General features: G+C 34.9%; 2 protein-coding genes across 10 annotated transcripts; one reads left to right on the top strand and one right to left on the bottom strand.

The window, feature by feature from the left end:
* The first annotated feature begins 1,320 nt into the window (after window positions 1–1,320).
* LOC132278803 (uncharacterized protein At2g29880-like) lies at window positions 1,321–16,900 on the top strand. 8 transcript variants are annotated; one of them, XM_059780701.1, is made up of 6 exons: window positions 1,322–1,580; window positions 1,700–1,764; window positions 15,530–15,609; window positions 15,761–15,830; window positions 15,960–16,163; window positions 16,300–16,900. In XM_059780701.1, exons 4-6 carry the CDS (start codon window positions 15,804–15,806, stop codon window positions 16,771–16,773), a joined length of 705 nt encoding a protein of 234 aa, XP_059636684.1. In that variant the 5' UTR covers window positions 1,322–1,580; window positions 1,700–1,764; window positions 15,530–15,609; window positions 15,761–15,803; the 3' UTR covers window positions 16,774–16,900. The 8 variants fall into 8 exon arrangements, with proteins under 8 accessions (XP_059636683.1, XP_059636680.1, XP_059636681.1 ...); XM_059780700.1 differs by having other exon boundaries at window positions 1,321–1,580; window positions 15,560–15,609; window positions 15,802–16,163; XM_059780697.1 differs by having other exon boundaries at window positions 1,321–1,580; window positions 15,802–16,163.
* A 4,682-nt stretch (window positions 16,901–21,582) lies between these two features.
* Window positions 21,583–23,720, bottom strand: LOC132278562 (uncharacterized). 2 transcript variants are annotated; one of them, XM_059780376.1, is made up of 2 exons: window positions 23,646–23,720; window positions 21,583–22,546 (listed from the first exon to the last, which is right to left on the bottom strand). In XM_059780376.1, the coding sequence occupies exon 2, from the start codon at window positions 22,521–22,523 to the stop codon at window positions 21,837–21,839; it is 687 nt and encodes a 228-aa protein (XP_059636359.1). In that variant the 5' UTR covers window positions 22,524–22,546; window positions 23,646–23,720; the 3' UTR covers window positions 21,583–21,836. The 2 variants fall into 2 exon arrangements, with proteins under 2 accessions (XP_059636359.1, XP_059636358.1); XM_059780375.1 differs by having other exon boundaries at window positions 23,587–23,715.
* Window positions 23,721–27,940: the final 4,220 nt, after the last annotated feature.

The following is a 27,940-nucleotide window of genomic DNA, read 5'->3' as shown; positions in this document are numbered from 1 at the left end:
AGTCAAGGCCCAACAATTGTAGATTAAATCCTAGAATTATAATTAAGCAAACACCGATAAATAATCACTTAATTCGGGATAAATTAATATGGGCCTATGCAAACATGTAAGATTAGCAAGGGCCTTGAGGTTTAAGTAGCATCTAGTTCAAATAATGAACAAAGTGGGATGTGTATAGTTTCTTGCGAATGAAAAAATAAATAAATACAAAATTACATTTATACTTTATAAATTTAAAAATAAAAGAAAAAGAAAATAAATAAAATTGGTTAATCCAGTCACACTCGATCAAAACTTATCTCAAATCAGTTGGGGTGTGTTTGGCAGCACCCTATGGGCTTTAAAATTTAGAATTGGGAGTTCTAATTTTGTTCCAAACTAATCTAAATTTAGAACTACAATATAAATTCAATAATTATTCTATTTAAGGGTGCAGAAAATACTTCTAATATATACTCGCATAGCACCTTGCATTCATATTTGAAAAAGTGTGCTAATAATCCTTTATTCTTTTAACTTTGTGCGAAAATACTCAAAAATAAAATTTGACATAAAATATTGTGTAATATTCGTTTTATCCTTTTACTTTTTCGAAAATATTTAAAGGGGTGTATATGTTAATAATCTCATTGTATAAGGGTGTTATGTGCACATTTAACCTATTTTTTAAAAAATTCTCTCACCTTTTTAAAAAATAATAATAATAAATTTCTATCATTATCTCTCCCTGAGTTAAGAGTAATATATTTCATAAAACTTAATGTCACTCATAAGTTTGAAAGTTTTAATATATGTATTTATTTTACTAATTAAATAGAAATAATAAAATATCTCAAAAAATTAAATATTTTTGTTCTCACAGTTGTCATTAATGGAGAGTAGATGAATGAAAATCCCAATTCTTTTTATAATTATAAAAAATAAAAATAAAAATTATGATTAAATTTAATATAATTATCATTTTTCATTACATATATAATTAAAAAAAATAAATTAAAAATACTTATTCATTATATATATATATATATACACACACACACAACATATCAAAAAATAGGTGTTCAAATTAAAAAACAATAAGAATTTTTAGGATAAAGTACCGAAAATACTCCTATAATATGTTTAAAATGCACATCACACCTCTCATGCTCTAAACGATGGGTTTATTTTTATCATTTTACAAAATATGTATTTTTAAATAATATACTCCGCACTGTAACCATATTATAGGATTGTGTTTACCGAACTACCCTTCTATTTAATTGTTTATTTGTTCTTTGAAATTGAAATTGCATTGGTCCAATTCCAAATAACGGTTCCGTCCTACGAATTTGGTATGAAATTGATATTCATTTTAGATTCCACGTGTCTATCGAAATTTGGGATTAATATTTTTAATTCCAAATCATCGTGGAATTCCAAATCTGGACTCCCCGGGCTCTCTCGACTCTCGGCTCACTCCAAACCCTGACTCCATAGCAGAGACTTCGAAAATCAAGCCTAGCAAAGTGAATAAAGAAGCTTGGCGTCGCAAAGGAATGCACTTTCCGAAAGAAAAAAAAGTGAATAAATAAGCTTAGGTAAGGCTCCTAACTATTCTTTGACCTCCATATTCAATTGTATCTAGGGTTTTGATCCCTAGGTTTCAATAAGCTTTGTACTTTGTCTCAAATCTGATATTGATTGAATCTTCGAACAGCTTTGGCTTCGGTTAACTCATATGTGACTCATAGCAGATTCGCTCTGTGGATTCTACTTTTTCAGGTTCCACACACTCTATATGTGTATTGCATGTAGATAGGCCCAAATGTGTGTATATATCATACATGTATATGTATATGTGCAATAATATATGTAACTTGCTTCTTTTTTTACCCCTTTATTGTTATTCCATTTTCATGGGGAATTGGTTTCTGAAAATTACATGAATGTGTGACAAGTCTTTTAATTGTTCTGCAGTAGTTCATATTTTCAATTTCTTATAGACTCTAATGTTTATTCTAGTATGGGTTTTCTCTTTTAAATTTTGTTTCAAATAAAATATTAGAACATTCTGAAATTTTTCAATAACTATTCATGTCCCAAATAGTATAGATAAATAGTATAGATATAAGATTGTGACTCTTTTTGTGTGTATTTGTTTCTTACTTTTGTTGTCACGAGGACTGACAAAAGCAGAGCAACTTGAATTCTTTTACAAATTAATATCACTGTTCTTTATAATCTATGTATTCGATTGCCTGTTGCCCGCACATGTTCTTACTAATATATTTCTTATATATATATATATATACATAAATATATGCACACTTGCTAGAAATACATGATTGGCATAAAAAGATAAGAATGGGACTCATTCAAAGTTTCTAGAACCATTCACCAGCATCACTTAGTTATGGTCTATTAACTTTAATCAAGAGCTCTCTTCCAGTTATTTATACAAACACCTTGTGTTATCCCTTGAAATTCATTTGTGATGCTCATGGTCTAATTTTTATTAGTCATTTCAATTTTGATGTTTTCAACTTCATCTGGTTAATTGAGATTTCTTTACCATTGTTCAATGTTCATATTGAGAATTATAAATATCCAATAAAGTTGTACTGGTTTTGCTTGCTTTATACAGGAACTTATGTGTGCTTACATTGCTTGCTTGATTGGTGTGTGTTTTCTGAAAAAATATAGATAAAGTTAAATTGGATTGGAAAAAGGAAAATGATTTTGAAAATCTCATGGATTGCATTTGTGTAATCACTAATGGAAAGATAGTTGAAGACATAGCAGTTGTGCATGGGTTGAGAGTAGTGCTATATGAAGGTGGCACTACTAGCACAGACACAAAAGTACGATGGTGGTAGGGACCGGTTATGCCGTAGCCACTGATACTTCAATGGTACTATTGTTGTTGAATTTAGTAGTTAGATGGTAGTAACAAGAAAACCAGTGGTCCTAATAATAGAAGCCAATGTCTATAATTTGGAGTTTAGAGTAATATCAATAAGTTGGTAACACCGTGCATTAGTAACTACTGTCCTAGGGAAGATATCCAAGTGTCCAACCAAACTATAATGGGGTTCAAGTCGCTGTAACAGGACAACGTGGCTTTATGAGTTTTTTGTCGGGGGGAAAAGAATATGGTAATCGGCGGTATATGAGAAACGATTGAGTTGACATGTATTGAAAATGAGATCAATTCAACAACTAGTAATTGCAGTATAGGTGAACCGGAGGTTTCTCTCTCAATATTTTGCACTCCACTTCTATTTTACCTGTCTTCCATCTTTCATTTATTCAACTGAAGAACAATACATTAAGAACACAAACAGTCAAGATTATTTTTTTCCATGCAACCATATGCAAGTTGGTAGTCAATTGTATGCACAAAAATGTTGCTCCTAGGACGTTGGTTGTGGTGCATGCTGCTCCTAAGAAGTCTTGGATCCCACTGTTAAAGGTGGGGGCAACTTCATGGACTCTGAGTGGGTAGATGGCCTGTAAGTATTTCTCTCTACATGTGTGTGTTAATTGAACCATTCTAGTTTCTCTCTCTCTCTGAGCTTTTCTAGCATGATTGGTTAATTAGGCAGTCTGTCAAGTGGACCACTTCATGGTCTAAAACTGTCAAAAAACTTTGCTAATGCAACTGGCGATCAAGTCTACCCATGTTGCAAATTCTTCAACCCATTAAGCTCTGCCGGCACAATGAAGGACGATGTTTACATTCCGGACACTAATAAGCTTGAAAGATTGAAGTGGGATGAGATTAAGCATGCAAAGATTGATGCATTTGAATCTCTGCGTAGTTCGATTTTTTTTTTTTTTTTTTTTCTCTTTTTTTTTTATACCTTTTATTTTCAATTTTTTTTGGATTTGGATCATGATATTATGGTTGGACTAAGCTGCTGACTCAATTAAGTACTTTTTTATTTTTATTTTTATTTTTTTATTTTCGGAGGAAAGAATATCATATTGGGTACTAGGATTGAAACCTCGATTTATATATAACTTTGCATATTAATTTGCTTAATTTTCATGGTTTTTTTTGCTGCTTCTTGGCTGTGGCAGCACTTGCTTCAAATTGAGTATCATATTGACTACCAAATTGATCAAAATCCTGATATACAGATCTATTTTGTGTGTATATATCTAGACTTGTCTGTCTTAATATAAATGTTCATATATCCTTATAAACATTTGTTTACATAAAAATTAATTATTTTCTAATTTAAATGAATGACCAACAAAATTGGAATTGTAATTCAATTCCATATGAATTCCCAAGTTAGTCCAAACAGCAGATTTGGTATTGAATTGGTTGAATTCCAATTCCATGGAATTGAAATTCCAATTTAATCCCAATTCAGTGCAACCGAACGCACCCTAGTACCAAATCCATATGGAATTGTTCTAAAATAAAAACCATATAAACCACCCTCTCCCTTGATCGCTCGCTCAATGACACCACACAATCGACATGGGTCTTCCATGGAACCTAACTCCAAATTGTTCTATCTCAAACCTAGCTCAATTTTAGCACTTCCGCATTAATCGTTCCTTTCGAACCCTAGCTCAAGATTGACTTCGACAATCACCAGTAGTAGCAATGAGTTCGAAGTTGTTGCAAGACTTTTCTCACCATTAGTAGAATAGTTTGAAACTAAAGATAAACAAATCCTAGTAGAAACTTAGTAAATCTATTATTCATCTGATACACATTATATATTATATATTGCTATTAGGAAATTGATTCACGTGTCAGCATATTCCTCGTCAAAACTTATGTATAGTTGTGTTATAGTGTTTATTGAGGTTATTCATTAAACTTCTGATCAAGACAAAGTAGACATGGCATTTGAAGTTAAGATTATGCAAGCATGCATCATCAACTTCACTGAAGGCAAGAAAGACACAAGGTGACATTTTAATATTCAATCACTTAGCTATACTACAGGTAATGACCTAGGTTGTTTCTAGGTTAGATTATAATTGGGATTGGGTTGTGAGAACATATTTTCAAAACTTGAGCATTCTAGGTTTATCATGTTTCAAAGTTTTCTAAACATACTTGAGTATTAAGAAATGTATTGAAAGTCATGTATACAAGTAAAATCTTTTATACTTGTATGATAAGAAGTATTTTGAAAACCATTTAAAGATGTTTTAGGTTCATGCATACATGCATTATATACTAAGTTTTCAACTTTCTTAAAACTTACGTAGTCATTGCTTATGCCATTAACAAAAATGGTTTTTCAGGCATATATATTGTAATGAACGATTTTCAAATTTTATAAAACTTGTATCTTTAAAATGCATGAAGGAAGCTTTTTAAACCATTTTAGGCATTTACATGTTCTTTGATCTAAGCAAAGTAGAGCTTCGATCAAAGTTTTTAGAATGTATATAGGTGTCTTTCTGTATTTCTTATAAGGGCATGTTGGTCATTTTACTGTAACATTATTTTAATTTATTCATAGATACAAGTGAGGGGATCATAAACTCTCTTGGAGAAATATTTCCCAAATACAGTCTTCTCTCTTTCCTTCTCTTGAACCTAATTTCAATATGGTATCAGAGCGTGTTTCATCAATACCATTTTAGTAACCAGTAATCATTGTTGATCATTCATTGTTGTCGGTTGTAGATGTTGTGAATGAAGTTGTTTGTGATTGTTAGATTGTTTAGTGGATGGTGTAGTTGTTAGTTGTTGTTGTCACTAAGATCCTTGTCGTTAGTTGGTGCGATTGTGGTCGTTGTTGAGTCTCGTTGTTGGCATCTGTTGTCGCTACATCGTGCAGCCAGTGTTGTTGCCGGCATCGGTAGTTGTAGTCATGTGTTGTGACTAGGGTTATTTGCTTTGGAAACCCTATTGCAGAAGGTTTGTGAAGAAGACCTGCTATTATTACCCACAAATCTGACCCAGCTGAAGTAAAACCAGATCCGATTTGATCCAATCATCCAACTAAGTCGATCCAGCTGAAGAGACCCGGATTTGATCTACCAACATTAAATTTTTTTTTTTTTCTCTCATTCAACTTCTGGCCTGTCCAATTTCCAGCCTTCTAGTTCCGACCAGATCGAAGCCATATGCTGCCATGCCCCATCAGCCTTCTTCAATGTCTTTGGATCAGACACCATCTGTTGCATCCGACTCTTTGCCTATTGCTCTTCGTAAAGGTACTCGGTCTTGTGTCACTAATCATCCCATTGCTAATTGTTTCCTATAAATGCTTGTCACCATCTTTTTCATGTTTCTCCTCCAAGTTATCTACTACTTTTATTCCTAAGAACATACAGGATGCTCTATCTAATCCGAGTTGGCAACAAGCAATAGATGATGAAATTGAGGCCTTACATCATAATGGAACGTGGGATCTTGTTCCACTGCTTCCTAGTACCAAGGCCATTGGTTGTAAGTGGGTATTACTATCAAATATATTCCCGGTGGTTCTATTGAGCGGTTAAAAGCTCGACTTGTTGTTAAGGTTAATGGCAGACCTATGGAGATGATTATAATGCGACATTTTCCCCTATTGCCAAAATTTCTTCAATTCGGGTTCTAATTTCTCTTGCTGCTAATTTTAATTGGCGCTTGTTTCAGTTGGATGTTAAAAATGTCTTCCTACATGGCAACTTAGCTAAAGAGGTCTATATGGAGCAACTACCTGGGTTTATTGCTTAGGGGGAGTATCGTCACAGTGTTTGTCGCCTAAATAATGCCCTGTATGGATTGAAACTATCCCCAAGGGCTTGGTTCGTAAAATTCTTAGAGGCAACATTAGAATTTGGTCTAAGCAGATGCCAAACAAATCATTCGATATTTCACCAACATAATATACTGGAGCAAGTTTCATTTTTCTTGTAGTGTATGTGGATGACATTGTTGTCATAGGCGATGACTCTGAGGGTGTTGCTAAGCTGAAGTTGTTTTTGTAGCATTAGTTTCACACTAGAGATTTGGGGTAAACCCAAAAATTTCTTGGGCATTAAAGTTGCTATATCTAAAAAAGATACAAGTTTGTTTGAAAGGAAATATGTGTTGGACTTATTAGAAGAAACGGGTCTGTTAGGCGGTCGTCCCGTTGATGTTCCTATGGATCCAAATAAAAAACTCTTGGTTGATGAGGGTGATTTATTTGATGACCTTGGTAGATACCTGCTATTGGTTGGGAAATTGATTTATCTTACCACTACTGGGCCTGATATCTCATATATATAGTTAGTGTTGCAAGTCAATTTATGGAAACTCCTAAGGTGCCTCATTGGAATTTCGTTCTTCAGTTTATTCGATATCTCAAGTGAGCTCCAAGTCTCGGGTTGTTGTATAGATCAAATGGACAACTTAGGGTGGAAGATTTTACATATATTGATCGGGCTGGTTCTCCTTCCGATAGGAGATCTACTATGGGATATTGCACTTTTGTTGGAGGTAATCTTGTTACATGGAAAAGTAAGAAACAAACGGTGGTAAATCGGTCTAGTGCTGATGTTGAGTATAGGGCGATGGCCCATACCTCTAGTGAGTTAACGTTGCTGCAACATTTTCTTGAGGAATTTGGTTTGATATTCAAAACTCCTATTCCGTTGTTCTGTGATAACCAAACAACTCTTCACATTGCCTCAAATCATGTGTTTCACGAGAGGACCAAGCATATCGAAGTCAACTGTCATTTTATTGAGCTAAGATATTGAGTGGAGACATCTCTACACTATTTGTTAAATTTGAAGATCAGCTGATATTTTTACTAAAGCTCTAAGTTATAATCAGTTAAAGGTTTTTTGTTCCAAGTTGGGAGTATATGATATATACTCACCAGCTTGAGGGGAGTGTTAGAATGTATATAGGTGTGTTTTCGTATTTCTTATTAGGGTATGTTGGCCATTGTACTGTAACACAATTTTTGTTATTCATATGTACAAGTGAGATGGCATCCTAAACTCTCTCCCAAATACATTCGTCTCTCTTTCCTTCTCTTGAACCTAATTTCAACAGAAGTTATACAAACCTTTCATCGATCTACAGTGTAGAGTATATTGTCAATATATATGCTGGAATCCTTGGATCGATTGACGATGCTATAGGCATCAATTGAAAATTAGTCCAGTGGAGGTTCGATCAATATTGAATAGAGCTTCGATCAATCAACACTTACGGTCAATTCGATCGACAGAATTGCGAGTGCTTTAGAAACTTTCCCTAAACATGATTTTCTTGCTATAAAAGGTATAAAACGTGACGAGCAAGTTGTTTGTCTATAAATAAGCATTTTTGGGCAGACAAAGCTTGAGTTCTTCACACAAGAGTGCAGGCTTCAAATAAAAGCGAGGAAGTTTCTCATATACGAGAGAGAGAGCCTCGAATTGTGTGTGTGGAAGAGGGAGGGGGGGGGGGGGGGGGGGGGGAGCAATTCACAAGAGGAAAAACTTCTATAAAGTTTTTCTCAAGAGAAAAAGAGTATAAGCGCTTCATATAAATCTTTTAGGGTTTGTTATATATTCATATTTTTGAGAGATTTATAACTTGGACAGTGGGAGTTGATTTGATATATGTTCAGACTCTTGGGTAGGCTTATTTTTTATCTATTCAATCTAGGAACCATATTGAGTATGATTGAATAGTGATTGAAGAAACTGCGTTTTACATCAACTGATACAATTGTGTTTGCTGTGGGGTTTATTTGAATTTGCAAGTATGAAATGAGCATATTTCATGTGGATGGCTGTGGTAAATGTTTGATTTTGCTAATGTTAACTGCTGATATTTCTAGTTTGATTTGTGTTGTTACATTGAACGAATGTGCTGATGTTGGTTTTGAGATTAAATGTTACATTTGCTGACATTGGCTGTTTGGCGAACCTTATAAGTTTTGGTACTGTTAACTGAACATTGAATAAATAAGCTCAACTTGAATATGGTTGAACTTGCCAGGTAGAAAGGTAAGTTGGCTAACTGACTACTTGTTCCTTCCATGAATGTCTGATTTGTTCAACTTTAGACATTGCAGTAGCAGATAAAGTAGCTATGATTTAGAGGTTTGGGAGTGTAGGACTTTTATTAATCCATTACTTTCCATCTATTTCTTACCCAAAACTGAGAGGAAAAAAAAAAAAAATTCATCAATATGTTCCACAGCTGATTTTTCTTTTCTTTTACCATGCACAATTAACATTAGAAATCCAACATAGAAAGTTTTTGTAACATTCAATGAAATTCCTTCATGTTTCATAATTGGCAACTTTCTGCTTATGCTCAAGTTATTGTTCTCTAAGCAATTCCATTTCATCCAAGAGACAGTTATCCACACTTCTTATATTTACAGAACTGTGTAAATTTATGTATGTTACGTATGTTATCCCTATTTTAATAACCACTTCATTAGCATTTTTTATGCGTGGAGGTGAAACAGACTGGAGAATTTTTTGTTGGGCTGAGCCTCTTGTTCTGTTATGATTTTTATTGAGTCGTCTTGTGAATTCATATTGAAGCATCTTTCAGTGATGCAAAAATAGAGTCATGGGTAATGACAGACAATACTGCTATAATTACAAGGCGCATTTTGTTTTGCTTCATATCACATTAAAAGCTCATTGCTTGATGCAAAAAGCTCAGGCTACGGTTTTCAGTCTGACAGCAAACACTTTGCGCAAAACAATATCAAAGATCATGTCTTTGTCTCGTCCACCCTCCCAACATCGCTTAGATTTGACCAACTTTGGGTAATGGTTCCGTAAAAATGGAGATTTGAATATAATGAGAACAGAGAGAGAGAGAGAGAGAGAGATGGCGAGAGAGTCTCAGCCCATTTTTCATATATCTTTAACCCTAAAACATAAAGAGAGTTATATACAATACAATAAAGGCCTAATTACATAAAGGCCACAAATCCTATATCTAATTACAATAAGACCCCAGCATAAATACATATATACATATAAGTGTTTCAACACTCCCTTTCAAGCTGGAGAATATATATCATATAATCCCAGCTTGGAACAAATTATTTTTAACCAATTATGACCAAGAGCCTTAGTAAACATATCCGCTAATTGATCTTCAGACTTCACGAATGGAGTAGAAATGTTTCCACTCAATATTTTCTCTCGAGTGAAGTGACAATCAACTTCAATGTGCTTGGTTCTTTCATGAAAAACCGGATTGGATGCGATGTGAATAGCTGCTTGGTTATCACAGAACAGTAGATTAGGAGTCTTGACTATTAACCCAAGTTCTTCAAGAAAATGTTATATCCACGTCATCGCCCTGTACTCTGCTTTAGCGCTAAACCATGCTACAACTGTTTGCTTCTTACTTTTGCCATGTAACAAGGTTTCCACCAACAAGTGTACAATAGCCTGTAGTAGATTTCATATCTGAGAGAGAACCAGCCCAGTCAGCATCTGTGAAACCTGTCATATTAAGATGACCATTAGGTTTATATAGTAATCCAAAACCTGGAGCTTGTTTGAGATATCGAATAATTCGAAGAACAACATTCCAATGTGGTACTTTAGGAACACTTATGAACTGACTTACAACACTAACTGCATATGAAATGTCAGGTCGGGTGATAGTGAGATAAATTAATTTACCAACTAGACGTCGATATCTGCCATGTTCGTCAAATAAATCACCCTCATCAGGTAATAATTTTATATTTGTGTCCATAGGAGCATCAGCAGGGCGAGTACCTTACATACCTGTTTCTTTTAACAAGTCCAACACATATTTTCTTTGAGATAGACTTATACCTTCCTTGGATCTAGCAACCTCAATACCCAAGAAATATTTGAGTTTGCCTAGATCCTTTGTGTGAAACCGATTCTATAAGAACAATTTTAACTTTGCAATGTCTTCAGAATTATCACCTGTTATAACAATATCATCTACATATACTACAAGAAATATAAAGCCAGTTTTAGTATGTTGGTGAAATACCGAATGATCTGTCTCGCATCTGTTAAGGCTAAAGGAAAGTACCGCCTCGGAGAATTTTCCAAACCAAGCCCTTGGAGATTGTTTCAATCCGTATAGGGCCTTTTTAAGCCGACATACAGCATAACGAGACTCCCCCAACAAATCCAGGTAGTTGCTCCATGTAAACCTCTTCATGTAAGTCACCATGTAAGAAAGCATTTTTCACATCTAATTGAAACAATGGCCAATTACGATTGGCGGCAATAGAAATAAGGATTCGGATAGAAGAAATCTTCGCAACAGGAGAAAAGGTCTCGTCATAATCAATACCATAGGTTTGTGTGTATCCCTTTGCAACAAGGCGAGCCTTCAATCGCTCAACAGATCCATCATGGAGATATTTGACAGTGTAAACCCACTTACAACCAACCATTTTGGAACCGGGGGGTAAGGAGACAAGATCCCATGTCCCATTATGATGAAGAGCATCCATTTCATCTATCATGGCTTTGCGCCAAGCTGTATCAGATAGAGCATCCTGCACAGTTTTTGGAACAGCAGTAGCAGATAACGTGGATAAAAAACAAGAAAATGAGGGCGATACCTTTTTATAGGAAACAAAGTTAGATATGGGGTGTGCAGTGACACATGAGCGAACACCCTTACGTAATGCAATAGGAAGATCATCAGTAGCAGGAGGAGCCTCAATGGAAGTAGACAATTGGGGGGGGGGGGGGGGGGACTACTCGTGATCGACGGCTATACACTTGAAGTGGCGGTGGCACATGAGGTGATTGTGGTGGGTCACAAGGTAATGAATGTGACACAACAGGCAACGGAACTAGTAGCTCGGTATCTAAAGACGAACTATGTGAAGAAAAATAAGTAGTATCCTCAAAAAAGGTAACGTCCATGCACACAAAAGCCTTACGAGTGCTAGGATCCCAACATTTATAACCTTTTTGAGTCCGAGAATATCCAAAAAAGACACACTTAATGGCACGAGGAGACAATTTATCAGCGCCAGGGCGTAATATGTGAGCAAAACAGACACACCCAAAAACACGAGGCGGCAATGCAAATAATGGTCGAATAGAAAAAACAAGGGAATAAGGACATTTCCAATTAAGAACGAAAGATGGCATACGATTAATTAAATAACAAGCAGTTAAAACAGCATCGCCCCAAAATGCTTTTGGAAGATGCATATGTATCATCAATGTACGAGCTATTTCAATTAAATGCCTATTTTTCCGTTCAGCTACGCCATTTTGTTGGGGAGTATAAGAACAAGAAGTTTGGTGCAAAATACCACGAGAGTCGCAAAAACTAGAAATAGCACCTTTGACATACTCCATAGCATTATCAGATTGTAAAGTCGTATAACACACCCAAATTGGACCTCAATTTCTTTTAAAAATATTTGAAATATGGAAAACAGTTCAGAACGATCTTTCATTAAAAACAACCAAGTCATCCTTGAATAATCATCAACAAAGGTAACAAAATAAGAAAAACTTGAGTGACTAATGTGACGAGCGGGACCCTAAATGTCTGAATGTACTAATTCAAACAAAGAAGACCGACGATTAACAATATGAGGAGGGAAAGGCACTCTATGGTGCTTACCCAACTAACAAGATTCACAATTTAAAATAGACACCGACTCAAGGAAAGGCAAAGCAGACTTCAAATACCGCAACGAGAGATGACCTAACCGATAATGCCACTTGTACACAGACATCTGTGAATGTAAAGCAATAGTGGAAGGTTTGCAATCCAAATAGTATAGGCCAATTCTGTTACTGCCCCCACCAATCGTCTGTTTCGTGTTGAGGTCCTGAAAGACACAAGACGAAGGATAAAATGTGACAAAACAGTTCAGAGCTTGAGTCAATTTACTTACAAATAATAAATTAAAGGGAAAATTTGGAACTAATTGCACAGAGGATAAAGAAATGGATGGGGTTAATTTAATTGTTCCCTGGCCAATAATGGAACATGTTCTACCATCAGCTAGAGTAACAAAAGATGAGGAACTAGACTTCTGAAAATTAGAAAATAGAGAGGCATCGCCTGTGAGATGGGTAGAAGCCCCAGAGTCAATAACCCAAGGGGATGCTGAAGTCTGTAAATCAGACAAGCATGTAATATTACCTGATTGCGCAAAATTAACTACATCAGTAGAGTTGGGATGTGTCCGGTTGACCAATGCATTGAACTCAGCTCGTGATAGTGATAGTGTCACAGTGTCACTAGTAGATGCAGGTGATGGTAAAACAGAAGTCTGACCAAGAGAGGGATGAGACCCCGCAAGGTCAGAGGAAGACACTGCTTGATTTGCCCATCCTGGTTTCCCATGAAGAGTCCAACAGTTCTCAACAGAATGGTTAGTACCCTTACAGTGGCTGCACATACGAGTGTCACTATGTCCACGACCACGGCGACTGCGACTTCTATCATGGCCACTACCGCCACGAGAACTACCTGAATTTCCACCATACCCTCTGTTGCCACTAGGAGTATCACCTGAATTTCCACCATACCCTCTGTTGCCACCAGGACTATCACGACCTCGAGAGGACTGTGGAAAAATAGAAGGAATCATCATAGCTGAATTTTCTTTCACTCCAGTGGGCGTCACATGTGATTGTTCTGAAACCCTAAGTAAGCGGGAATAAATGTTACCCAAAGATGGGAGTCCTCCATCACCCGCAAGAATTTGGTCCCGAATATTATGAAGGTTCGGGTGCAAACCAGCAAGAAAAATGGAAACAGAAAATTCCTCACGTTGTCGCTTGAGAACATCAGGATCAGTAGTCAAGGGGTGGTACTGATTTAACTCATCTAACAGGCTTTTGAAATTACTGTAATACTCACCATGGCCTTGACCAGAGAAGTCAGATTGACGAGAATGAAATATCTTTTCATACAATGAATATATGCGAGAAACATTTGTGTCCATAGAATAAGTTTCTTTAACTGCATCCCAGATTGCCTTGGCAATGTTGACAAATATAAAGGTGGATGCAATTGAAGGTTCCATACTGTTCCACAACCAGGACATAACTATATAGTTATCAGTTTCCCACTCCTCATATGTTGCTAATGTTTTTTTTGGAGGATCAGTTGTAATAGGCTTCAGCTTTCGTCGGGCACCTAAAGAAATCTTTATTGCTTGAGCCCATAGTAAGTAATTGGAATTACTTAATTTCATAGATGTAATTTGCAGCCCAACAGGATCAACATATGTTGCAGAAGATTTAACTCCAGTAGACCTAGAAGCAACATTTGAATCGTCCGGCATGGAGATATGAATATGAAAAGAAAAAAAGAACTTATCTCCGCCAAGTTAAGATGCCAAATCTGTACCGAGGAACCAAAGAAACTGTTGCACCTGAGAAGGCCAGACCAGAGTTGAACCGGGAACAAAAGAAACAGACCGGTAAGTAAATCGGGTCGGATCTTGAATCGGGTCAAACGGGTCAGATCTTGAATCAGGTCAAACAGATCAGACCTTAAATCGGGTCGGAACAAATCCGGTTTATATTAACCCAGATTAGGATAGCGAGCACCCTGTAGCCAAACACCATTCGTCTCTCAGCTCTCCGGCAAGCGCGCAACGGCAGCAGCAGCGACGATGGAGTCAACAAGCAGCGATGCACCTCGCGACAGCCGTCGATGACCAAACAACGAGCAGCAACGACGACGACAACTGCCGGTGACCAAGCAGCGACGGCAAGAGAAGGCGGTGAATTCGTTGACAACTGAAACGGCAACAAAACGCGAGTAACCAAACTGGGTTTCAGATCTGAGACCAAGCAACAAGCAGCGACGACAAGAGAAGGCGGCGAGCTCGTCGACAACCAAAACGGCAACAACACCACCGTCACGAGCTCTGAACAGATCTACAGATCTATACAAGAACCATACAATTGCAATTTCCCACACTCACAATTTCGATCTACTCTGATACCATGAAAAAATGGAGATTTGAATATAATGAGAATAGAGAGAGAGAGAGAGTGAGAGAGATGGCGAGAGAGTCTCAGCCCATTTTTCATATATCTTTAACCCTAAAACATAAAGGAAGTTATATACAATACAATAAAGGCCTAATTACATAAAGGCCACAAACCCTATGTCTAATTACAATAAGACCCCAGCATAAATACATATATACATATAAGTGTTTTAACAGGTTCTTTTATGACATCATCCACCAGCAATATAAAATTGTCCTCCAAATCATTGCATATGCCATGCGGTACTTCTCTATATCACAATCTGCCAGATTATTTGCCAATAGAGTAAATGTGCATATATACATGTATATGCTTGTGTTTAGTTTTGTGTTATTGAAAACTAGTTAAATGGCAAGGGGGATATTGAAAGACAGAAATTAGATCCATCACAGGCATATCCTTTACTTTACGCATGTTGTACTTATCTATATCGTTAGCTGCCAGATTATATGCTTGAATGATTCACATCTATTATTCTTTGAACTTCTACCAGTCTTTCTACCATCTTAATATTTTAATCTCTCTTTCTTCGGGCAATTTTATTTCATATTCTCTCTCCACCTCAGCATGATGAGATTTTGAAATGCAGGAGTTTAGCATAATTTCGGTGTTCTTGCAGATTGGATACCACTGCCTGTTTTTCCCATAACCATTGAAGCTAATCTGCAGGTGTCTAATTTTTTTTTTTCCCTCGATGCTAACTCTCTGTTATTTGGAGCTTCATTTTGTTTTTGTTTTTTTCTGAATTTTTTTTTTTTTTTTTTTTCAAAAAGTTAATCTGCAGATGTTCTCTTATTTGCCTTTTATTTTTTATTTTTAGTTGTTGATGATTTTGAAGCCTGATATTTCAAGTGGCGCTAGGCATGGCACCTGAATCACAAACTGGAGAGGTCAGTAAGAAAGGGAAGTCACCAAGATATTTTACATGGACTGTTGAGATGGATCGTATATTGTCAGCTGTGTTAATAGATCAGCTAAACTTGGGAAACCGTCTCAATGGTAAATTGGCGTGGAAACAGGTTGCTTGGACTGCTGCTATTAGTGCTTTGAAAGAGCAGCTCGATATTGATGTCACAAAACAAAACATTCAATCCCGTCTAAAAACTTGGAACAAACATTATACTATTATAAGTGACATGCTCTCCAAATCAGGTTTTTCTTGGGATTATGCCAGAGGAATGATACATGTTAGTGAAAAATCAGTTTGGAATGCTTGGATAAAGGTTAGAACTGTTTGACAGATAGATAAATGCATCTCATCATCATTGCATAGTGTCAACATTGTGGTTTGAAACCATTTTTTTTTTCTAGAGGTTTAATTTATTTAGTGCTTTTTTTTTATAATTAATTAATTTGTAGGAACATCCTGAAGCTGCACCGTATCGGGAGAAAATCTCAATAGAGAACTGGGAGGACATATGTACTCTCTTTACACAAGACCATGGAATTAGAGAGGGTGCTCAAAATTTGTCGGAATCATACGGGAATGATGGGTCGGATGACCATGCTACTAACATTTTTGAAGACCGCCTACTTAGAAGATCTTCATCCTCTTCAGATTCAGAGTCTAGAAAAAGAAAACAACGCAGTTCAGATGCACTACATGCAGTTTTGGGACGTATGGTTGACTGCTTCGAGAAATTTTTGTCTGAACCTCCAAAGGCAAGTACCAAGATGGTGTTGGAAAAAGTCTCTAAGGTTCCAGATTTGGACCGAACACAACTCTTATTGGCAGTAGATCTATTTAGGCATGATCAAATAAAGTTTGAGACATTTTGCGACCTTCCTGATAATTTGAAAAGACATTGGATAATGATACATTTGAATCGTTGACTTTGTTTGGGTTGTTTCTTCCGGACTTCTATAGAATGGTTATGTAATCTTTGTCCCTGCTGGTGCCAGAACATTCCTCTGTGTTTGCATTCACATTTTAATTTGATTGTTGACCAACTTTAGAATCTTCGGTAAGTTTTAGAGATGATGTGACTGTTCTCTATGTTTGTCAACCCTCAGCCGCCTCCCTTTCGTCTTCTCTCTTTTGCTCCCCACTCCCTCCCATGGGAGTGGGGAGGGGCCGATCATTGCCTCCTACCACTTAATAAATTCGGCGTGGTATAATAAGTTCATTCGGTGGGTGAGTTTTACGCCGTTTTGCTGTTATTTTGTTAGATCTGCTCTTGTTTGGCTTGCTTTTGGCTCGACAGGGTGGATCTGTTGTTTTGTTTCCGGGTAAATTTCTTGATCCATGTCTGGTTTTGGTGTCCCCGCCTTTTGTGCAGGGTTTGAGTGATTTTTCCCCCAGTCGGCGACGCCTTGTGGATGCAGTCTTAGAGCTGTTGTCTTGATGATGGCTTGACCTTTGGGTCACTTCCGTTGCTGCTCTTCTCCTTGGGTAGTCCGCTGGTGTTTTTTTGGCTTGTTCAATGTTGGTTGGTGCTAGACGATCTCCTCCTCAAGAAATTGTTTAAGCTCTAGTTCTCATGACCATCTCCTAGCTTAATGTTAGGTTTCTTTGGAGTAGTCTGGTTTGCTGTGTATGTGATTCTCTTATGCTTCTGTTATGTTTGTTGGGTGATCCTGTAATGGGCCTGTTGGCTTTTTGTTTCAGGGCAAAAAAAAAAAATTGAAATCACGGAATTGTAATTTCAATGCAATTCCTATTAAGGGATCAAACTTTCAGAAGCAGAGACAATGTTGTTGTTTTTATTTTTAAATTATTATTATTTTTTATTTTTCAACATCAAATCAAATCTGGCAAGTAATATCTCTCAATTTGAGTCCCATTAATATCTCTCAATTCGAGTCCCATTAAAGGTCCGTTAAAATACTTTATTGTGTAAAATATATACGGTCACGGATGATGTGTAAATTTTTTTATATTTTTACACAGCTACATCAACATATTTCATTTCTCCAATCTTTTTCTCATTCTTAATCTTATATTAAGTAAGTTTATAAAAATGGGGTCCAAATATGATATATTTTTACACAAGGTATAAAACAATCGGTGGAACTAAAAATAAATAATCCAAAATTTTTGAGTAAATATATTATGACACGTCAGATTTACACAAAAAAAAATTATACACAATAGGTAGAAATGTTCTTCTAAACAAACTTTCCTCCTACTTTTTTTTACTCGTAAAATTAGAAACTAAAAATTTTAGACAACGCCAACTCGAATCAAATACTTTTTTTTACTTGTAAAGTTAGAAACTAAAGATTTTAGACAACGCCAACTCGAATCAAATACATGCTTCATTAAAAGGCATTGGTATTTCTTCACCTTCTAAAAAAGGAGGTCTAAGCTTCTCAGGAGAGCAACCATTAGTCAATCAAATCAACTCTCATACAAGCTCCCGTCCCAAAGGGGGCACAGTATGTGTGTTTTTTTGGGTCTGCAATGGACTACTTGGGCTGGGGAAGTTGGACCATACTGGGCTTTTAAATCTAAGCTCAGTCCCAGCCCTCCTACTTTCTGAAATGCAAAATTGAGAACCCTAATAAAAAATAATAATAAATAAATAAATCACTTTCACCATCTTCCAATGATAAATTACTTAAACAGATTAATATTTGCATTTGAAATTGAAATTCTTCACAACCCAATCATAAAAGGATTTTACAACTTGAAAATCCCCTAAATTGAGAAGATTTCACACAAGCAATCCATGCAACAAAAAAAAAAAAAAAAAAACACATGCTCTAGGTCTCCTCACTTGTCAATTACTACAGCATAAATCCGTTCACAGGTCCTCTTGTTAATATCACAGCATTGCAGAAAAAACTGTACCAAGACACACACACACACCTATTCTATTACCATCATAACCCATTCAGAACTATTATTACAAATCTCACATCTCAGCTCTTGCATACAAAAACTGCAAATGGAAGAATGTGGCTTTATATGTAAACATCAACTAATTCTAAAATAATTGTTAATAATATAAGGCAACAATATAGACTGCTCAGGATACAACCTTAATCAACTTTCTAGGGCAAGCTATGCCACATTTCCTTGGGAGTTGGGAATCATTAGGGCACGACCACAAACCTCTAGCTTGAGGGTTTTGGTATCAAAACTTAACCTGTCCTTTAAGGTGCGAATGCAACACCATGCAACCCCATGAATCACTCCAAGAATCAACTTATGACCACGGAATGTTCACTTGGATTAAAGATCTCTCGCATCAAAGTAATAAATCACAAAAAGAGCGCAGACTACATGTAACGGAGTCCGGCAAGCTAGTAAGCTCCAACACCAAACCACACACAAAATTTGAGCATCTCCATACTTGATAGTAAAAGCAGAGCAATCTATGATATTTTCCTCGGGTGAGAAGGAAAAGAAAAAAACAAACCCAACGTCTCCATGAAAAGAACAAGAAACAACAAAATTACTTCATCAAGGTTCACCACCTAACTTACTCAATAAAAAAAGCAAAGTAACTTTCATGAACAAAAGATGCAAAAGCCAACACTATTTTGCGGTTAAAGGCAGCCAATTATGCGATAGACACATAAATCAACTTCTACCCAATCAATTTTTACGATTTTTCCAGTAGACACAGAAACATTTATAGCTAAACCACACAGAAGCATCACAGCATTGGTTAGGTTACCATACGATGGGCCAAATAGACTCTTGAGGATGTTCATACAAGCAAAACAGAGAGTGCAAGGTGTAGATATCCACTGAACATTATTGGATATCCATCCAAGTTAATTGCTCTATCCACAATGTTGTTAAAGTGTAAAACACTCAGTTGTCTTTGTCAGTAGCTTAACATATTCATAGAGACTATATAACTATCATAGTTGTATTGTGTGCATTAGCAATGATACTTATCGACTTACAGAAATACTGTTATTAAAAAAAAAAAAAAAAATGACATTAAAAATCAGGGAAAAAAAAGAATTAAAGTAACAATAACAATTTAAATTCAAAATAGAACTGCAATAAATTCCCCTCTAAAATAGTCTCCATCCACTCTAACCATGTCCTAAGAAGTTCCTAGCATTCTGTTTTCAGAGTTTTTTTTATCTATTCCACTGAAATTCTTTAGGCGCATCACAATTCCGAGTTCTTGATGTATTATTCAGATGCTACGGGAGATGCTAATGTACATTTTCTGGGTTGGAGACCACACTGTACCAAGTTTATATCATATTTACTGTTACGTAATCTGTACTTTTGACAAATTCTATTCATTCAACAAAATTAACAATCAGGGTGTCAGTTAATTAAGTGCACAGTTGAAGTCAAATATCCAACGACCTCATTACAAATTAATTAATAAATATTCACCCAAAAAAATAATAATTATTAATAATAGTAATATGAACAAAGCTAGGAATCATTTCTCAAACATGAGTCTGAAGTAGGTATTGAAATTTTTATCTAATCCAATAAATATACAACTACCACAAAGGATTTTTCTCGAAACAAGTATTTCCCAACTATGGGCCAGATTCTCCACGTGCTCGGGCACGGAGAGACCGAGAGCAAATCACCGATATCCTTAATATCTTAGTAACTAGTTTGCAATAGTTAAACAGCTACACTACATCACGCATAAACTATCCATCAAGAACTGCAAGAAACGATGGATGGATGCAAAATGAAATCATTTTTCATAAAATATTAAGCAGGGTCAAAAGAAATCTCAAATTTTTATTTACCCAGAGAAAAAAAAAAAATCAACAATTGTGAATAAGTTGCTTCTCTCCCACACCAAATATTTACTTTTCTTTTCACAATTCTAGTTAAGCAAAGTTAAAAATAAACTATAAAAACAAGATGTCAACAACCATCTACTCTAAAGCTTAAGCTATTAGAGAGAGTGTAACTTTTAATATTTAAATCCTTCAACACGTCCCTTCACGTGTCGCCTTCTTTTTGGTCCAACACTTGTTTTTCAACTTCAATTAGGGTGACGGTGAAGTTTAATTGAGACCTTTGGTTCTAATACCATGTCAACAACCATCTACTCTAAAAGCTTAAGCTATTAGAGATGGTGTAACTTTTAAATCCTTCAACACAAGATAAAACCCTACATTTAATGTAAAAGAATAAGATATAATTAAAAAATAAATAAAAAATTTAAACTAACCAAATAAAACCGACAGTATTGCTAACTTTCAGCCCGAGTGAATCCTCGTGAATAGATAATTTTTTTCAAACAACCTTTTGAAGATAATGAAGCCATCCCATCTACTGTGTGACAAGTTTGAGCTTTGTTTAGCAACAGTCTAAAACTTCTACTGACTTTCAATTTTAACTATGATAGAACCTCCACAAAAGGCTACCCGTGTTATGGTACAATATGGCCCTTCAACAACACAGAAGCTCCATCATCAGTGACTCATCACAGAATCACCATTAGTTGGCAAGAAGTAATACACTGCCCCTCCAAATATACAAATAAATAAATATACAAGGAAAAAAGAAATACGAGTGCCATGTTAAAATTCCAAAATAACATATATAAGTATACGTTAACCCATGTAGTCTAACGTGAATGGATATTGAAACTGCAAGTGAACTCAAATTAAGAAAACATTCACTTGCTACTCTTATTATCATGCTCTATCGTACAATGCATTCCTCCCATGCGGGTTTGTGTTTTGGAAGGGAAGGACAGGGAAGAGAAATTGAAATACAATAATGAAAATAGGCAAAAGTCACATTTACAGACTAATGAGGGACAGTAACAGAACCTACAGCAGTTCCTACTATAGTTCCGACAAAGTATCATATGAACAATTTCCACGGCCACCAAAAAGGTGGAAAAGTAAGGTGCACATCAAATGTGCTAACAGCTATGCAAAGAACATGAGTTTGACAATCCTAGACATCGCTTAGAAATTTAAGCTCAGGTAGTAACATTAACCTAGTTCCAAATTAGAGCAATAATCACACACATACCAATCATCAAAAACAGCAACTTCAGATAATAATCTGCCTGCTGACCTTGACTTGTGTGCTGAGGGAATCCATGTGCATGTACCCCGTGAAATGTATTAGAAAACCCGTGGGGAAAACCAGCAGCTGTTCCATACATGCTAGCATCGTGAAATCCATGCACCTGAAGGTTAAACAACGATGGGAAGAGACCACCAAATGCCGCAGATAATGTGAAGTTGCCAAACCTGGCGGTCGCGGCAGGCGCAAATCCTCCCATGACTCCAAACCCATGATGGGCAAAAGGATTTGAATCTGGAGGAGTAGCTGTTTGGGGTCTCTGCCCGGCTGGACGATTTGGAATATTAATTCCAGGAATTGACTTCGATCTTGGGTCCGTCGAATTCTTTCCCCGGCCATACAGAGGAACCAACTTTTCCTCTTGAATAAGGGCCTTGCAAACCGGGCATTCCTGAGAATGTGAGTGCACGTGAAGCCATTTGTAAAGGCAAGGCCAGCAAAAGAGATGACCGCAGAGAGTTACGATTGGGTCTTGGGCTAAATCAAAGCAAATATTACATTCAAAGTCACCAGCATCATTGTAGCTACCATTATTGCTTGAGCATGAAGGGCTTTGGGGTGGCCTGCTAATTGATTCCCCCAACCCGCTTTCCATCTCTCAACCTATACTCAAATACCCTACATATCATACAGACCATAAATTAAAACCAGCCACAAAAATTTAATTCTTCACCAAAATCAGGAACTACCAATCTTATCACAAATCCAGAAATACAAAACTAATCAAAGAATAAATAATAAGAAAAATCTAAATTATATGTAAGATTGAATATGACAATGTTACTAAAATCACGATTCAACGAAAATCTAACAACTACAACAGAAGATCTTCAAAAAAGAAAAAACCCTCTTTTCGAAAAAAAAAAAATTGAAGTCATGAAAATCCCAATTATATCCATCAAACATCAAATAATTTGAACAATTTCCAATTGAACCCAAACAAAAATCAGAACATTATATTCAAATAACATCGATAGAACTATTGAAAATGTTAGAGAAACAAAGTCAAATTAATCATTTCATTAATGATCAAATTTCAAACCCAAAAAAAACCCACAAAATTTTCTCAACCTTCACAATCTCTCTATTAAATATTCAAAATCTCTCACTAATTTACTAAATGAATGGTTGTTTGCCATACTAAAATAAATTATATGTAAGACTGAATTCATGATTCAACGAATTTCTAACTACTACAAACAGAAGAACTTCAAAAAAGAGAAAACCCTATTTTCTAATAAAGAATATTGAAATCATGAAAATCCCAATAATATCCATCAAACATCAAAAATCCGGAAAATACATCCAATTGAAGCCAAACAAAGATCAGAACACTACAGTCCAATAACATAGATAAAACTATTGAAAATATTAGAGAAACAAAGTCAAATTAATCATTACATTAATGATCAAATTTCATTCCCATAAAAAACCCCACCAAATTTTCTCAACTTTCAAAAAAAAATCAGGAAAATAAATAAAATAAACCAAACCCAATTCCCCAACCCAAAAATAAATCAAATTAACCAAATTCAAGAACCAAAATTGCAAGATCTTGTGCAATGATAAACGAGCATGACGAAAAGAGCACGCAATTAAAAGTTTCAAAAAGAGAAAAAGTACAAGTGTATTATATGATTCAAAAAGAGAGAACAAACCTTAATGAGCTAAAAGAAGGAAGGTGAGAGAATAATGAAGAACGTAGTTGTGTCACTACCTGAAAAATTCGCTGACGGAGACGTGAATAAAAAATCTGTTGGAAAGTTTCAAGTCCCTCTGATTAGGTTTTATTTATTTGCACAAGTATACGGTAAAACGCGGAAAAGTCTTAGGTAAGCAAAATGTCGGTGCGTAGAGGTCCAGCTGGCATTATTCGGGAGGTGGTTGATGCTGACCGGTGGATGCTTAACGGGAATCTTGATCCAACGGTGTGAATGACACCTCGAAGAACTTCCCAAGGTTCGTAATTATTTTTCTGATTTTCTGATTTAGGCCTCCATTTGTTTGAAAACAATTATTTTTTTAATTTAATCTCTGTTTGTTTGACTGTTTGACGTAAAATATTTTTTAAAAAATATTTTTTTATTTTTTATTGTTTGATTGTCGTAAATTATTTACGAAGAAAAAAAATATTAAAATTTAACAAAAATAATTTATTTATAAATTTTTCACAAGTTATTTTACATGCCCCGTTAGATAAATTAAACCTCAATCTCGAGATAGATTTTTACCAAATATCGACAAAATAAAAATAAAAGAATATTTTATATAAAAAAAATATATTTTCTAAAAAAAATATTTTACTTTGAAACAAACGGTATCTTAGTCTTTTTATTTTTATCGATAAAGAATAACAAAGTGCTACCAATTATAGTTATTAAAAAACTCAAATTATATGTGTATATTATATACTTATTTACATGCAATTTAAAATTTTGCATTTTTTTTCTATTCTCTGTTTTTCAAATTGAACGTTTTTTTCTCAAAAATTTAACTATTTAAAAAGATTTAATATTTTTTTATTATAGTGATAATGAATAAATTACCAAATTAATCATAACGGACTCATAAAAAATTAAATATGATGGTTACTTTCTATAAGTTTAATATAAGAAAATCAAATTAGTAATGTTTGACTTTTCAAACAGAAAATTTACTTTTAGATATTAAAAAATGAAAAGATGAACATTTTTTAAAAAAAAAAAAAAAAGAGAGAGTCTAAGTTTTGAAGTTAATAAAGAATACTTGTATTTTTAAGTTGATTAGTATAATACAAGTATTAAACATTTTATGCATTATGCATTTTAAAAACATTTTTATCTATTTGACTTAGATAAAATTATAACAGTATAGTTGGTAATTATTCTTAAGAGCATCCCATGTAATGGTTATGTAGTGAGCCAATAAGCCCTTGTTTGGCGAGCCAGAGTCATCCGAGTGGGGGCTCTTCAAAAATATATATATATATATATACCAGTCAAGTTTAGTATTTCATTATGTTATATTATTAAATTTTTTTTTTCTTGAATTATATTTTAGTAATTAAATTTTTTAATATTATATATTTTATTCTCTGATTAGATTTCATTTTATTAAATTTCAGTATTTTTTATTACTATATTATTATTATTATTAGTATTTTCTTTTATTATATTATTTTTATTATAAAATAATGTATTGAAACTCTTTAATGTACTGAAACTCTTTGTGCTTTTTAATAATAATATAAATATGGATAGATATATTTTAAATACATTTTTGAAAATAAAAGAAAACGTAGAGCCTTAAATTTTATCTTTACCAATGAGGAACTTTTCACTTCTTCAAAAGAATCTAAGATTAAGAACACAAGATGCTATGTAGTTCACGTATCATTAAGAGGTTAAGGGGATAATGATGACATCTTATTAATTATTTGAATGGGTTATCTCTACCAAAAAAAAAAACACTAGGACTCAACAATTGAATCAAGTTCCCAAAGAATTTTCATATTCATAAAAAGGTACTTGAGCAATTTTTCCTAAGAATTTTAGTGGAATGTGTGTGCTGCACTCGTGACTTGAACCTGAAATCTTAAACATAAATCCCAAACACACTACTAATTTGATTACTACACTCTTATGATTTAAATATAATTATAAATATATATAATATTTTCGAGCTCGGGTTAGATTTCAGGTTTTATCTATATCAACCCAAGCCTAGTCCGAATTGAATTCGGGTTTAAAATATATAGCTCAAGATCAAATCGAAATTAGAAAAACATTATTCAAGCTCACAAAATTACGACTTAGGCTCGGGTTATTTTAGGTTGGGCACGCATGAGTTGCAGCCCTACCTACTAGCATGCTCAATTGCTTTAAAGTCGTAAGCCTAACAAATCGATTAGAATGGTCGGTCTAAGTATCGTGATTCTTATAATCCCTCCTCGATTTAAGTTTTTTTTTTTTTTTTTAAATACAAATTTATATCCCACAAGGTTGGTAGTAGAGCACGTGATAAAGATTAGGAGGTGGGGGAAACAATGGAGTTTTGCTAGAGGAGAAAGAGTCATGTGCGTGACGATGTAGAGAGAAAATGACTCATTTTTATTTCTTTTTAAGTTTTATATAGGTAAGTTTTGATTGGGCCATGTACCTTGTAAGAAGGAAGGCTAGGTATCCTATGACGAGCGGAATTTTCAGAATGTTTTAATAATGCAAATATGATGTCAAATTAATAAGGTGGGCACTTTTTTTTATTTTATTTTTATCCTGCCAAGAAAAACAAGATATCTACAAATATAATCATAAAAGCGTATAAAAACAAACAAATCAAGAAACAATCAAAGAAAAACTGAAGAATAGCCTCCGATTTGTTGAGAAACATGCCAAGACACATCAGCGAACCACTCAGAGAGAAGAGCAACAATGGGAGTGACTCAATGGTCAGGTCATTATCAAGACAACTGCTCTAAGGTTTTATCCACAAGGCGTCGCGGACTGGGAAAAAACTACCTAAACAATGCACAAAAAGGAGAGGATACCAAAACCCGACATAGATCAGAGATCTAGTCGAAAATAAAACAACAGATCCACCCCGTCTAACAAGAAACAAGCCAAACAGGAACAGATCTAGCAAAACAATAGTAAAATGACATGAAAGTCACCCACCGAGCTAACTTATTACCGAGTTTATTAAGCGATATGAGGTAAGAATCAGCACCTCCCCACTCCCACGAGAGGGAGGGAGTGAGGAGCAAACAGTAGAGAGAAAACGAAAGGGGGCGGCTGAAGGGTTAGATAGAGGCAATAAGGTGGCACAATTGAATGTCAAATGGAACCTATCTTTTCTTTTGCGGTAGTCTGAAGAAATCTGTCATCATATGTCTGCGCAACTATTCATGCATACTTAGAAGTCTATGCAGATGGAACACTCACACGAAACCTCAGAATTCCAATCTCCAGATCTCAAGAAAGAAAGAAAATTTGTTGGTTTGAAGTGTCTCCATTAGAACGTTCAACGCTTCTGATCCCCAATATACTAGACTAGGGACTATGGTTGTAAAATAAAGAGAGGACAATTCTACAAAAGGACAAAGACTTTTTTCAGCTAAATTTGAGAATTTACTAGAAGACTAAATATAATTTATACTTGAAAAGGATATTGGAAAAACTAGTTATATACCGAAAGAAGTATGACCCGTAAGAGCATACTCGAGTCCTTGTTAATGCTTGATTTTAGGTTCATACTCATAAAAATTTATTTTATAATATAAATTTTTTGAATCTGAAATCCTTCTAATCTGACCATGATTGGTATACGTGACAACACGATTAAATTTAAATTAGTTCAAAAATCATATATATCATTTAAATATTTGTGTGAAAGAATATTTGAATTTAAGAGTAATGTTATTAAAATTAATTTGTTTAGTCGATAAGTTAATAGAATGAGTTTGACAAACGCTTGTGTCCTGCCGCCGGCAAGGCAGGCATGAATCTATGAGGAGCTCAGTGAGACAATTGCTTCTGCTGATATTTTTTTTATTTTATTTATTTCTATTATATCTTATTATATTATATATATATATATATATATATATACCTATAAAAATTTACTATTGCCCCTACTGAACTTATATATTTTCTTGGAGCTGTCCCTAAAAAGAGAATCATCACCTAAGTTTTTAGAGGTGAGAGAAAAGAAAGTTTTTTTTTTTTTTACATGATTGGTTCTATTTATAAATGGATTTAATAGATATATATATATATATTTATTTATTTATTTACGTTTTATGATATTTTTAAGACATGTGCCACCTTTTTATTGGGACATCAGCTAAGCTGGACCAAGTCTCCCAGTCTTGCAAGGCAGGACCCAAGCATTGTGGAATATCAGCAATGATACAGTTGTATGGATAGTTTTAACATGATCTAGAAGTACAAAAATGTTAGACACCATGAAGAACGGAAAAGTCTCGCACGAAACATGTACATAATCAATTAATGTTATATGCATACAAAAGTGACG

Source organism: Cornus florida, unplaced genomic scaffold, assembly GCF_030987335.1.
Source record: "Cornus florida cultivar Cherokee Brave unplaced genomic scaffold, ASM3098733v1 CherokeeBrave_3.0.0_Hap2_Chr10, whole genome shotgun sequence".
Taxonomy (NCBI): domain Eukaryota; kingdom Viridiplantae; phylum Streptophyta; class Magnoliopsida; order Cornales; family Cornaceae; genus Cornus; species Cornus florida.
This window is presented reverse-complemented; position numbering and strand designations above follow the sequence as displayed.